Source organism: Rhinatrema bivittatum, chromosome 1 (genome assembly GCF_901001135.1).
Source record: "Rhinatrema bivittatum chromosome 1, aRhiBiv1.1, whole genome shotgun sequence".
NCBI lineage: Eukaryota > Metazoa > Chordata > Amphibia > Gymnophiona > Rhinatrematidae > Rhinatrema > Rhinatrema bivittatum.
In genome coordinates, this window is record NC_042615.1 from 522,900,080 (window position 1) to 522,913,858 (window position 13,779).

At 42.9% G+C, this 13,779-nt stretch overlaps 1 protein-coding gene across 1 annotated transcript in view; it reads right to left on the bottom strand.

Moving 5' to 3' along the window:
* Positions 1–13,779, bottom strand: part of PGM5 (phosphoglucomutase 5) — a 284,610-nt gene that overhangs the window by 212,405 nt on the left and 58,426 nt on the right. The window contains exons 3-4 of the mRNA XM_029613010.1: positions 9,572–9,718; positions 1,709–1,834 (exon numbers count right to left, since the gene is read on the bottom strand). Of these exons, the coding sequence (XP_029468870.1) occupies positions 1,709–1,834; positions 9,572–9,718 (273 nt within the window). The remainder of the gene's footprint in view (positions 1–1,708; positions 1,835–9,571; positions 9,719–13,779) is intronic.

Genomic DNA, 13,779 nt, shown 5'->3' on the forward strand with positions numbered 1-13,779 from the left:
TTTAAACAGTTTAAAGAAAATTCACACTTCTGCAACAGGAATGTATATATTCAGATATATAGCCATGTTATATCTGGAGTAGCAAAAATCACACAAAGAGGGTGACACCTTATAGACTTAAGTGGCTTATTGAGGCACGAACTTGAGGACAGAGTCCATTTCGCCAGGAATCTATTCAGTGCAAGATTAGAGACTCAGTGTCCCTGAAGTCTCCAAATACCACATTCACAAACAGGTGCACAGAACCGAATGGTGCTGGGCCAGCACAGCACTACAGAATGAAATGTGGCCGGTAGGTCAATATAAGCTATATCACGTCCCGTGCCATGTACGGTAACCATCAAAATCACAAGCTCAGTTCATTTTACACTACAAACTAGAAAAATGTCTTTTCAGCCTAGCCTCTGGTAAGAAGAGGAGTTGACAGCTCCTCTGCTTTTTCAATGGCCTTATCCTTGATGAGATCCCTCCATTGTTTTCAGCTGTCACCAGTACTGGCACAATAAGGTGCACTCGGCTACGTGCACGTTTAATGGATGATTGTGCGCATGTTTCTGCCCGTACTTTACCCACAATTTAACAAAAAATTTAGCAGACAACAAAGCGTGCGCACAAATGTGAATAAAACAATGCATGCCTCCATGCAAATCCCAGGCTAATCAAGGCATTGGCTACTACCCTCCAATAGGGATGTGCATTCACTTCTAACAAATGCCAAAAAATGCAATGAACGAGGACATTTTTATTTCATTTCATTCCAAACTGCCTCCTCTGAAAAAAAACCCAAAGCTTTTTGGAGGCTGGGGGGGGTGGGGAATCTGATTTTCCAAAGGGACAGTGTTGGGAAGGGGACGAAGGGGATGGGCCATCACCACACAACTTTGATTTTATTTTTAATTTTTGTACTGTGAGGCCATCTCTAGAGGTGGGGAGGGGGTAGGATAGGGGATCTCATGAGACCCCCAGAGTATGAAATACTTGTTGTGGGGGGGGCCTTCTTTCAGGTCACTCAGGCTATATAACATGATAGTGGCCCCTGGCAAAGGGGCTGCCATTGTGTATTATTTGGGGGGGCAGCAAAGCCATGGGATTTTTTACGGTGGTATTTTACTGCTCGGAAAACACCTCGGGGGTTTCCTAAACTGCAGTAGTAGTAAATCCCTATAGTATTTTCCTCTCCAGGGAAAATACCACAGCTGAATAAATGACCACCTAAATTTCATTAAGCCATTGAAAGAGCTTCCTTCCTTCTTGTTTTCTGCGCTCTCTCTTTCTTCCCGTTTAACTCTCCCTTTCCAGGCTGTTTCCTCTCTCATACTTCAGTTTTATCTCCTCACTTTTCTTCTTTCTTCTACTTCACTCTCTTCCCAATTCAACAATTCCCTTTCATACTTATACAATTAAATTAGTACATTACATGAACGTATTGTGTACAGTCTTCTTTTCAATACAAAATTCATAAAAAATACAGATACCTACTTACAAAAGCACCACATACAAATGTTGCTAAGCCCAAAAATACAAACATGTTGGCACTTGCTATCACTTGCTCCTAACATATATCATAGTTATATTTTCAATGTATTTGGTGGAAAAAAAAGATATTTCAACACTGACATCAATATATAAACAAGGCTATACCACTAAAAGAAGATAATAGTTTAATGCCTTTTTCTTATTTTATTTGCCAGTGGACGGCAAGTCTTACCTCCATTCATGGCATCAATCTTTATTTTAAGTTGATTGGGTCCCGTCAGCAAGCTTTTAATTGCATTAAAGTCAAAGAGGCCTCGAAGTAAATTGAGGTAAATTTCCACTGAATCCACTATTTCCACTGTGGTTATGAAAGAAAGAAAACTTTTGCAGTTTAAGGTAAAGAGTAAAAACACAAATTCAGCTTTGCTCGTCTGTGTAAACAGGACATGCCTTAACACCTAAACAGGAATGAGAACAGTGGGCTACATTGTAGTAGAGAATGGAACATGTGCACCTACACTTATGTGGCAAAGATCCAGTGGTTATTATCCGATGGCAGCCACCCCACTGGATCTCACCACTGTAGAGACAGTTTAAAAATAAGTTTAAAAAACTGAACTGCTTTGTAAACATTTTGAAATTCCATTATCTGAGTCAGGGGCCTCTACTGCCACACAACTGCCTTGCTTTGATGTTAGACGCCTTCAGCTTCAACTTGGCACAGCTTTCTTCCAGTACAGGTAGCTATCCCGCAGTAGAACCTGAGGTCTTGGGGACTATAGCTTAATTAGATGCAATATGAAACTTGTAAGCTGTATATTTATCTGCAGAAGTCCTAGTAGTCCCCAAATTCACCCTAGCAGCCTGGATCTAAGAGATCTACTTATACCTGCTCTGTAATTAGTAATGCATATTCCAGACTGTTAATAAAAAATAATCATTTCCACTTGCATATATTTCCCCCAGAGCTTGAAAAAAAGAAAATTTAGTTAAACTTCAGAGAAATATTTATTTCAGTTTTATTTTACAACAGACACTGAAAGCAAGCCTGGTCTTACACATAGGGGCAGATTTTAATACTTATGCACGGGCATAGATTTGTGCGCGCAACCTGGCACGCACAAGTCTACGCCCAATTTTATAACATGCGCGTGCAGCTGCGCGCATGTAATAAAATCTGGGGTCGGCGCGCACAAGGGGGTGCACACCTGTGCACCTTCACGCACCGAGCCATAGGGGAGCTCCGATGGCTTTCCCTGTTCCCTCCGCCCCCCCCCCCCCACCATCCCCTCCTTTCCCCTATCTAACCCGCCCCCAACCCTACCTAAAAACCTTCCCCATACCTTTGTTTTGCAAGTTGAGCCGGCGCGCGATCCCCCAGCCTAGAGGCCCTACGGAGGCCTCTGGCCATGGCCCCACCCTGACCCGGACTGCCCCCGCCACGCCCCTTTTTCAAGTTCTGGGACATACGCGAATCCCAGGGCTTGTGCGCGTCGCCGGACCTATGCAAAATAGGCTCTACGCACGTTGGGCTTTTAAAAACTGCCCCATAGTTTGAATGTACTTTTAGCTGAGGGAGATGGAGAAGAATGAAGGGATGGAAAAGATTAAATAGCAAGTGATTTGGTTGCCTCTTATACCATAGACATAATTCTTAATGTAGCGAATCCTTGGTTTCCCTCACTATACCATTTAACTGGGGAGGTTCAGTGTAGAAATTAGTAAAGAGAGGTTTGGCTTTTACTCCCCCATGTGGGAGCTGCAGCTGGTGGGATCTAGCTGCTTATTATCCCCAAGCACCATCAATCCTCATGGATTTCGAGCTGGATTTTCTTGCACACAGGAGCTCGCCGCTCCTGCTGTACAATGTTTCCCTTATTTATTGGAAAGGATCAGGGGATTTTCCCTTTTTGGGGTCGGCCTCCCATCTGACCTGATTTTGCTTGCTTTTTACTCTTTCAGTCCCTTTTTGGAGACTTCCCTGTGAGAGCCTGGTGCCTCTTGTTGCAGCAGATTGAAGTGATCCTGGGTTCAAGGCTGGATCACGGAATAGGGAAGACCTGCAGTGCGCTCTCTCTCCCTCAGAGGATGGACCTGACAGTGACCCAATGCAGAGGAGTTTCAACTTTAAATTGCCCGTCTCTTTGGACTATCTCCTCTGTTTGGAGGCAAGGACGTTGTATTCCACCCTTCCTATCTCTTGCTTGATTTTTACCCTTTTTGGTTTCAAAGACTATTTTTGTTCCACTGGTAGCTGATGGCTCTTGGTACCAGGCATTCAGTAACCAAACCTCCGGGAGAGTGGTGTCTTTCCCCATGAAAGAAGCTGGCAGTGTGGAGGATTTCATCTGGGGGAGGAGGATCATTACTAGTGGTATAAAGGGAAGGGAATTAGAGGATACAAAGTGGCAAGGAACTAAAGGTATCAAGCACTTTGTTGCTGCTAACTTAAGTAGAATACAAGTGATAGTAAACTTGCCCACAAGGTACTTCATAAGGAGTTAAAGGATTTAAGAAGATTTGAGAGATGTATTAATAAAAATGGGACTAAAGTCTGATAAATTATTGGGACTATATGCTAACCACCAACAGTGAGGAGAAGAGGGATATAAATTGGGAAGACTAAATGAGGATTGAATTATCTTCAATCTGACAAATCTGAGTAATCAAGAGTCAGGGCTGGTGCAAATACTAGGCGGCCACCTAGAACGCCACGGGTCTGGGGGTGGCGACTGCTGGGCCTTTTGTTCTTCCCACCCACGCAGCCTGGAAGAGGAACTGGTGGGTCTGTGAGGGCAGGAAGAAGTCATATAGTGGTGGCCAGAAGCAGAAGGAAGATCAGCACATCTCCCAGGCTGGCACAAGAGGAGGCAGCATTGGAGTTTCAGCGCATATGGAGCAGCAACAGCACCGCTTCCCCTCTCGTCCCCGCATGCGCAGGAAGCAGAGCTACATCAGCCTCCGTGGCCTCAAGAAAAATTAAGAGTCCCCTTCTGCCATGGGGTTATCATAAGGCTTGGGGATAACCGCACGGAGCAGCAGTTGCTACCCCTTAAGAGAAACATGAGGGTAACCAGATGGCATGTGTGAGAGCATGTCTGTGTGTGTGAAAGAGAGCATGTCTGTATGTCTGTGTGTGTGAAAGAGAGCGTGTCTGTATGTGTGTGTGTGTGTGTGTGAGAGAGCACATGTTCTGTGATTGAGCATGTGTGCATGTATGAGAGAGAGGAGAAAGATAGTGAGCAAGACGCTCTTTCCTCTCCCCTGCTAATCCACAACAATCTCAGGACACCTGGAAATCAAAAGATCCCAGGGATGGATAGCAAGGGATTTTTTTAAATCCTTTTTTTAAGTTTTAAGTATTGGTGGTGTTTCTGTCTGCTTTTTGAAATATTTTATTGGTCTTTGGAAAATGTATATGAGTTTTAGAATGTTATTCTTTTTGTCAGCTGTTTTGAAATATTCTTTGTATTAGCATGGTTTTATTTCTATTGTTGATTTATATTTCCTGATTTAATTGTTTGATATTTATAAGGATTTGTAATGCTTCTGTTTTTCGAGTGTTGCACTGCATAAATAGTCTGGCTTGTTGCGGTTTAAAATTCAGTTTTTGTCTGCATGTTTTATTACTAATTTATGGTCACTTTAATCTTCATTTGGTGAGGATCTATTTGCATTTTGCATGTGTGATATATTCTGTCAGTGTGTAGGTTTTATGTAGGAATCTATAACAGCTTGGCTTTTTCTGTTTTCCTAATAGTAGGTGTATTGGTATTTTATTTATTTATTTTATAACTTTTCTATACCGAAGTTCAGGTAACAGTGTTACCTATCACTCCGGTTTACATTACAACAGATAATAAACAATGACAACATATGTCTTACAATGAACAGGGGATGTGAACTTGGATATCATAACTAAGAACCAGGACAGAGGAACTATTAGAGCGAACAAGCCTATGGGGAGGGAGATTAGCTAACAGGGGAGGGGAAAGTTTATTACTGATGAGTAGAAGAAAAAAAAAACATGAGTCTAGGTTCTGGTTGTCAATACGCTGAGAACAGTCTGTGGATTTAGTGAGTTATGGGAATGCTTGACCGAACATCCATGTCTTGAGTCTTTTTTTGAACGTGTTGGGGCAGTGTATCAGCCTTAGTTCCGGGGGAAGCAAATTCCACTGTTTGGGGCCTGCTGTAGATAGAGCTCTTTTACTTAAAGATGCTTTCAAGGTAGGTGCTTGTAGAGTTCCTCTTTGTGCTAATCTTAGTGGTCGAGAGGACGTGTGAAGTTTGAGCGGGCTTCTGAGGTCCAGAGGAGTGTTGTTGAAAATGCCCCTGAGTGCCAGGAAAAGGATCTGTCCTGCCCAGGGGTTACATTATTAAGGGCACCTTTTTACCCACTTTTAAATACATTTGCTTATGGGTGGAATTACTATCAGCATTTTAGAATCTTGCAAATGGATTGTTGCATGCCAATAACAGGCAGCACAATGATTTGCCTGGGGGGGAAGTCTGTAGCTGCTCCCAGACTACTCCTCATTCATTATTGTTGGGCATTTATTGAGAACTAGATAAAGAAAATGCCCTCAACTGAGCCACAAATCCCATTTCCTACAGTACCCAGAAAGTATAGGATAAGCACAGAGGCTATCTGAGGGAGAGGAAGGGACTGTAAAGCTAAGTGGGTGTGGTGTAGATGGGCCGTGATCTTTATCTATCGTCAAGTTCTCTGTTTTCCTACAAATCTCTTATGTCTTTACAACCCAGGTCCTACCCTGCTTAGCTTCTGCAGTCACAAATGGTCAAACTCAAAGCAGAATAGGCACATTTGTGTTTGTTATATTGTAAGCACTGGACCAAACAGGTTACTTAACCCTCACATCCTCTCCTTGGAGAAAGAAAAAAAATGCATGCTTCATTTGGTCAAACTATTTAATTATTTATTTATTTATTTATTTATTTAACATCTTTTCTATACCGTCGTTAAGTAGTATACCATCACAACGGTTTACAGTGAGGCACATATATACATCTTTGAAAGCTGTATAAATTAATTCAAACTATAGGAAGTGCCAATAAGTTCCGGTGACATAGTTACGTAATAAAGACTATTTACAAAAGTTAAAGATCATGTCCTTTTCATCGCTTCTTAGTTTTAATTGTATATATATAGCTCTATCGGGAAGTATGATTTTTTAATAATGCGCTAATTGATCTTAAAGGTGCTGCGTTCTGCTGTGCTGCTGCCAGAATTCATATTCCACTATCCATTGCTCTCTTTGTAAAATGCTTGCTTGTAAAGCCAGGTTTTTAAACTCTTTTTAAATATTTTGAAATCTCTCTGTAGTCTAACTTCTACGGGCATGGTGTTCCATAGTATTGGTCCGGCTAGGGATAGGGCCCGTTCTCTAACCTGGGTTAGCCTAGCTGTTTTAACTGATGGGATGGTTAGGAGTGCTTTGTTCGCAGATCTGAGGTTTCTATTTGGGACATGAACACGCAGTGCTGTGTTCAGCCATTCTGCTTTTTCGTCGTGTATTAATTTATGTATTGTGCAAAGTGTTTTGTATTGAAGTCTGTATTCGATGGGTAGCCAGTGTAGGTCTGCTAGAGTTTCGGTAAAGTGATCGTTTTTTCGTTTACTGGTAAGTATTCTTGCGGCAGAGTTTTGCAGTATTTGGAGTGGTCTTATTATTGTGTATGGTAATCCAAGGAGGAGGGCATTACAGTAATCGGTACTAGCAAATATTAGTGCTTGTAAGATTGTTCTGAAGTTTGTCAGAGTTAATAAAGGTTTTAATTTCCTAAGTACCATGAGTTTGGCGTAGCCTTCTTTGACTTTTAGTGATATGTGCTGTTTGAGGTTCAGTTCTGTGTCAATAATTGCACCGAGGTTTCGTACTTTTTCAGTTAATTCTATTTTCTGATTATTTCTGAGCAGTATTGGGGTTTGGACAATCGTTAGATTTTTTTCGCTCTAAATGTAAGAATTCAGTTTTCTCGATGTTAATTACCAGCTCCATTTGGTTTAGTAGCTGTTTGATGAAGTCTAGGTACATATTTGCTAGATTAAGTGTTTTTTCCAATGTGTTTCAATTGGTAGTAGTAGTTGAATGTTGTCAGCATAGATGTAGTGAATGACTCCCATACCTGCTAGGAGGTGGCATAGCGGCAGCAGGTAAATATTAAATAGTGTGGCTGATAGTGTTGATCCCTGTGGGACTCCTGTTTGTAGATTTATTTTTTCTGACAGTACGTTATTTATAAAGACTTGGTAAAATCTGTTACTTAGGTATGATCTGAACCAGGCTATAGTCGTTTTCTGTAATCCAATTTCTTCTAATCTCTTTAGAAGTATGTCGTGATTTACTGTGTCAAATGATGATGATAGATCTAACATCATTAGATTATGGGCTGGATCTTCAAAAGGTTACGCACGTAACCGGGTTTATGCGCACCGGGTCTTTTAAAAGGGCCCGGCGATACGCGTAAAGTCCCGGGGCTTACAAAAAGGGGTGGGGAGAGGGCAGGGTGTGGGCAGGGGCGGGATCAGGTTCCAGGCACAGTGGCCATATTTGCCGTTGTGCCGGCGCGTGCAACTTACTTCAGCCCCAGGGCTGAAGTAAGTTTGGAGATAACAAAAAGAAAAAACAAAAGGTAGGGGGGAAAGGGCGGGGGAGGTAGGAAATGGGGGAAGGCTGCGCGGCTCGGCGCACACAAGGTGCACAATTGTGCACCCCCTTGCGCACGCTGACCCCGGATTTTATAACTTGTATTTTGTAGTGATTAAATCCGTATTTCCTAAAACCTCAAGGGTAGATTTTAAAAGCCCTGCATGTGTAAATCCTGCTGGATTTACTCGCGCAGGGCACTCGCGTGCCGGCGCGCCTATTTTGCATAGGCAGCTGGCACATGCAAAGCCCCGGGATGCGCATAAGTCCGGGGGGGGCGTGTCTGCGGTCCGAGGGCGTGTCTGCGGTCCGGGGCCAGCGGCAGGCGTAACTTCATCGAACAAGGTGGGGGCGGGATTTAGGTAGGGCCGGGGGGTGGGTTAGATAGGGAAAGGGAGGGAAAGGTGGGGAGGGACAAAAAAAAAAGTTCCCTCCGAGGTCGCTCCGATTTCGGAGCAGCCTCGGAGGGAACAGAGGCAGGCTGCGCAGCTCGGCGCGCGCAAGCTGCCGATTTTGCACAGCCTTGCGCACGCCGGCCCCGGATTTTAAAAGATACGTGCGGCTCTGCCGTATCTTTTAAAATCCGGCGTACTTTTGTTCGCACCAGTTGCGCAAACAAAAGTACGCGCGCGCGTATTTTTTAAAAATCTGCCCCTCAGTCAAATTTTCATACAATCAATTGCTTCACCATACATTCCTCTATGTGGATAAATGTGAAAGCTACATATAGACAACTCTGCCAGAGTGGGCAACAGATTATGTGAACAGGTGCAACTAGATACTAACCAATCAAGATCACAAGCTCCGACCTGTTAGCAATATTTCTACAACTGCAATCTCACAAGTCCAGCACTGACAAAAAAGCTTGACTATTTCAAAACTGTATGGAATCTGTGTGGTTGCTATGTATGTAAACTAATTTATAATTTTCCACAACGTTCTTAGAACAGGTAAGTCAAGTGGGTCTCCTCTCCAGATTCCCCTTTACCCTTTGAATCTTGAGATCTTGAAAGTCTTTCAGCCCAGTTTGAAACATCTTCAGCCCCACCCTCTATTATTTATGACAAAAAACAGTAAGGGTCATCCTTTATGGAGCCTAGAATGAACCCTTTTAATTTCCACCAGCTCTGTTCTTTAGCCTGGTTGCCACAATGATAATTCTCTGGCTGAGGAATATGGACAATGGTTCCCTATCAAATGTAGTACAAAGGCACTGTTGGCTGGTTGGTGGCTTCAGGAATCTTGCAAAACAGAATGAGAGTTCAGAAAGCAAACCTTAGCATCCAGGAAGAACCACTCACCTTGCTTCACCCATCAGTAGTTCCTTCAGCCCTAACTGCATGAGATGACATTCTTCTTCGTCAAGAGATACCTACTGCAAGGCATGTTAATGTATAGCAATAAATGCTCAAAACAGATTGTACCTCGAAAAGGTTTGAACTTGTTCTCCAGATCAAAGTCTTGTCTTCCAACCCTGGAGAGGTCAATTCTGAGATCAGGACAGATGGCAAACTCTTCAAGAGTTCTACTGATCTGATGGATTTTATCTGTAACTGTATCAGGGGCAGGGCCTGAAAAGAAAGAGATAATAAGGAATCAGCTGTGACACTTGTCAGATCAAGAAAAATGTGCAGAATGAGGTCACATCTGAAGATCGGGTCTATATGATCAGGTCAGCTCTTGTGCAATATCTGAAGAAGAGTCCTATGTGTGATCTCAATAGCTCATGCACAACATCTTTGAATGATTTTAAAAACGCTGCTAAAACATAATTTCTCTCTATATAACATCTCTAAAATTCATCCTATCTGAAAACACTGACGAAACCCTTATCCACTCTCTCATTATCTCCTCTGACTATTGCAGCCTACTCCTCATAGATCACCCACTGAACCATCTATCTCCACTACAGTCTGTTCAAAAGTCAACTGACCTACTTATCTTCCTCTAACACCTTTATTTTATTGATGTTTGGAAAATTGTAAAAAATTTGTATGAGTTTTTAATTATTGGATGTTATCATATTCATCAGCTGTTTTGAAATATTAATTATTTTTATTAGTAAGGGGCGGATTTTAAAAGCCCTGCGCGCGTAAATCCTTCCGGATTTACGCGCGCAGGGCCCTCACGCGCCGGCGGCCTATTTTGCATAGGCCGCCGGTGCGCGTAAAGTCTCGGGACGCGCGTAAGTCCCGGGGCTTTCGAAAAGGGGTGGGAGGGGGCATGTCCAGGGGCGTTCCCGAAACGACGTGGCGTTTCGGGGGCGTGCCACGGCATTTCGTGGGCGGGCCCGGGGGCGTGGCGCGCGCAAAGGTAGGGGGGGGTTTAGATAGGGCCAGGGGGGTGGGTTAGGTAGGGGAAGGGAGGGGAAGGTGGGGGGAGGGCGAAGGAAAGTTCCCTCCAAGGCCGCTCCGAAATCGGAGCGGCCACGGAGGAAACAGGCAGCGCGCGCTGGGCTTGGCGCGCGCAGGTTGCACAAATGTGCACCCCCTTGCGCGCGCCGACCCCTGATTTTATAAGATACGCGCGGCTAAGTGCGTATCTTATAAAATCCAGCGTACTTTTGTTCGCGCCTGGTGCGCGAACAAAAGTACCGATCGCGCAATTTTTAAAAATCTACCCCTATGGTTTTACTATTATGATTGTTTTATATTTCTTAATTGTATTGTTATATGAGGAATGGTAATGTTTATTTTTCCATTGTTACACTGTCTAGAGAGCCTGACTTGTTGCCGATTCAGTTCAGTTTTTGTCTGCACATTTCTGTTTACTTTATGGTCTCTTTATTCTGTATTTGGTGGAGATCTTTCAGTGTTCTGCACCTGTGACTAAGGTGATGCTGCTAAGAGTGTTGTTTCTGTTTAGGGATCTGCATAAGTAATCATTCAGGCATGTAAAGCATTGTTTTAAAATAAATTTAGTAATAATATAAAACATTTCTCTGTTCCTTAGATGGATGTGGGATCAATCTGGGAAAAACACAAGAAAAAAACAAAAGTTTATCCAGTGGTTAAAGCGGTCCTGTGAACTATCATCAATTGGGACATGTTCATTAGGGTCACTTTGCTCCTATTCCAGAATGGCACAATACACCATCTGGGGAAGGGAAAAGAGAGTGAAAGGAAGAGAACATTGTGCAAAATGACATCAATAATTTTTCCCAAGCCACATACAACCCAGGCACATCCTTCCACTGAGACATGCAACACTCACTCCAGCCCTAGCTGGTGCTTATGCTTTTATTCTCTGGTCTCCCCTGAATGTCCTTGTGCATGGTTGTTGTTTTTTTTCTTTCCACCAAATATGGCAGAATCAAAGTATTTGTGAGACACTACCTACATGCAGAGGCTGAATGAGCCAGATTCAAAGATTCTCTTCTCTGAACCTTCAAATATCAGTATTGTTTCCACTTTGTTTTGTGATAATTAACAATTCCATGACATAAAAACACCACATTTGATGCCCTGAACAGTCTCATGTGGCTCACAAGCTGCGATCAGATCAAGTAGTATTCGTTTAACATCCAGATCTAGGCAGTACATATAGAATGTCATGGATGTGAGCCCTTTGGCTGTGGCATGATTGACGCAGCCTAGCAGGCGAAGCCACTAGGCCCATGCCGACAGCAGGTAGACACACTCTTACAAGAACTGGGTCTAGAGTTTCACCTATACCAGCCCTGTAACCCACAGGTTGAGCCCTTGGATTCCAGGATCTGGAAGGTCTTAGGTGAGATCCTATAAGGAACGGTCATATGAGGTCAAGTAGCAGACCAAGGTTAGGGTGAGCAGCAAGCAAACTGTGTCAAGGTCCAGGACAAGATCGAGGCAGACAGAGGTCAGGCAATGTCAGGGTCCAGGCCAAGGTCAGGGCATTGAAAATCAGATAGTGTCAAGCTCCAACCTGGGGTCAAGGCAGGTAGAGGTCCAAGGGCATAGACAGGATCCAAAGCCAGGGTCAACCAGAAGTCAAGCAGAGATAAACAAGGACAGGGGACCAAGACACAGCAAACAATAAGACAAGGCATGGCAGGGCAGGGTACACAGAGAAAGGAGAAAGGAGAAAGACAAGGCAAGGCAAACATGAGACAGCAAGATAGCAACATGCACTGCAGAGCAGGAGGACCTGATGCTGAGGCATCGGCAGAGTGGACAGCTGGGGTATTTATGCTGGCGCACTGATGATGTCATCAGATGGTGCCACGGCTCTTTTCCCGGCGTGGAGAGGAGTGAGAACGCACCTGCGCTTATGGGTGCACGTGGGAGCAGCAGCATCTGTACCGTGAAGAAGGAGACATGGCATCGGAGCGGGCCGGCAGCATCTTGCCATAAGTGCGGCCAGTCAGGGGACCCTTCTGCGGCTGGCCAAATGTTACATGGAGGGTAATTTTCAAAGGTTTTTTGCAGGTATAATAAGCGTGTTTAACCCTCAGAAATAACCTTTTACAAAACCGCCCACCTAGAATGCAAGTAAGCTTATGTCATGAGTGTACTTAAGTTTACCCAGACTGAGTGCAGGCATTGTCAGGCAGACTTGGGGAGAGGTTTAAAGTTATATGAATATTTCTGGATTTCCAAAAGTACGCACATAAAATTTTCAAGAAAAAATTGTGTAAACACTTTAGCAGATGTAAGTGGGTGCAGGTAGATTTGGTAGGATAATTTTCAAAGCACACTTATGCGCATAAACTTGCTTTGAAAATTGGTATAACTTATGCACATATTTGCTGGCTATATATGCGCAATGTTACTAAAATACGCTCCTAGAGGGTCCTTTCCTTTTTTTTTTAAATTTAATGTTTAATTCCTAACCCCATATTCAAAAGGGCTGGAACGTGTGTGTTTAATGTCAAGATATGTAAACCCACACCTATATCTCTATTTAAAAGTACACCATTGATGCCAAAAAATATATTTATCAAATTTTCATTAAACTTTTTGTATATTTTTATTATTTTTTATTTATTTTTATTTATAGGAGGAAAAGACTTCAGATACCAGAAGGGCTAACTAAATAGTCATCCTGGTGATGTTCAATCATTAGTCATAAAAACCTCCTTTTGAAATATGATTTTTGCATGAAATCATTTTCTATGCACATTAATTAATCTTTTATCTTTGGATTCTATTTGCATTTGACAATGAAGCAGTAATATTGTGTTATTCAATAACTACTGTTCTGCTGTAGCGTTTTGGCTTTAGACCACAATGGGTTCTTCATCAGTATAATGAACTTTAAACTCTCAAAGATAGACCATTACTTATCTTGTTATAATGCTACTTGGATCGATGAAGGACTTGAAAAAGATTCGCCACAATAACTGCTCGTGGTCACCGACAATTGGCCAAAGCTTCGCTGGGACGACTGCGACAGGGAGATATTCCTAAGATAAGAAATCCATGGTATTGAAAATGATGAACATCTTAAGATTAAAAATCCTCCATTAACCAACCTTAAAGAGATGCACTATTTTCTTAAGAATCCTTCAATACTTAGTCGTGACCACAGCCTACCTTGTTTTAAATCAACTCGAAAGGTAGCAGCTTATGTAGTAATGCTGGGTTTAGAAAGCAGGTACGCTATTAAATAAACCAGTTGTCAATCAAAAAGGACTCACCAAATCAGATCAGAG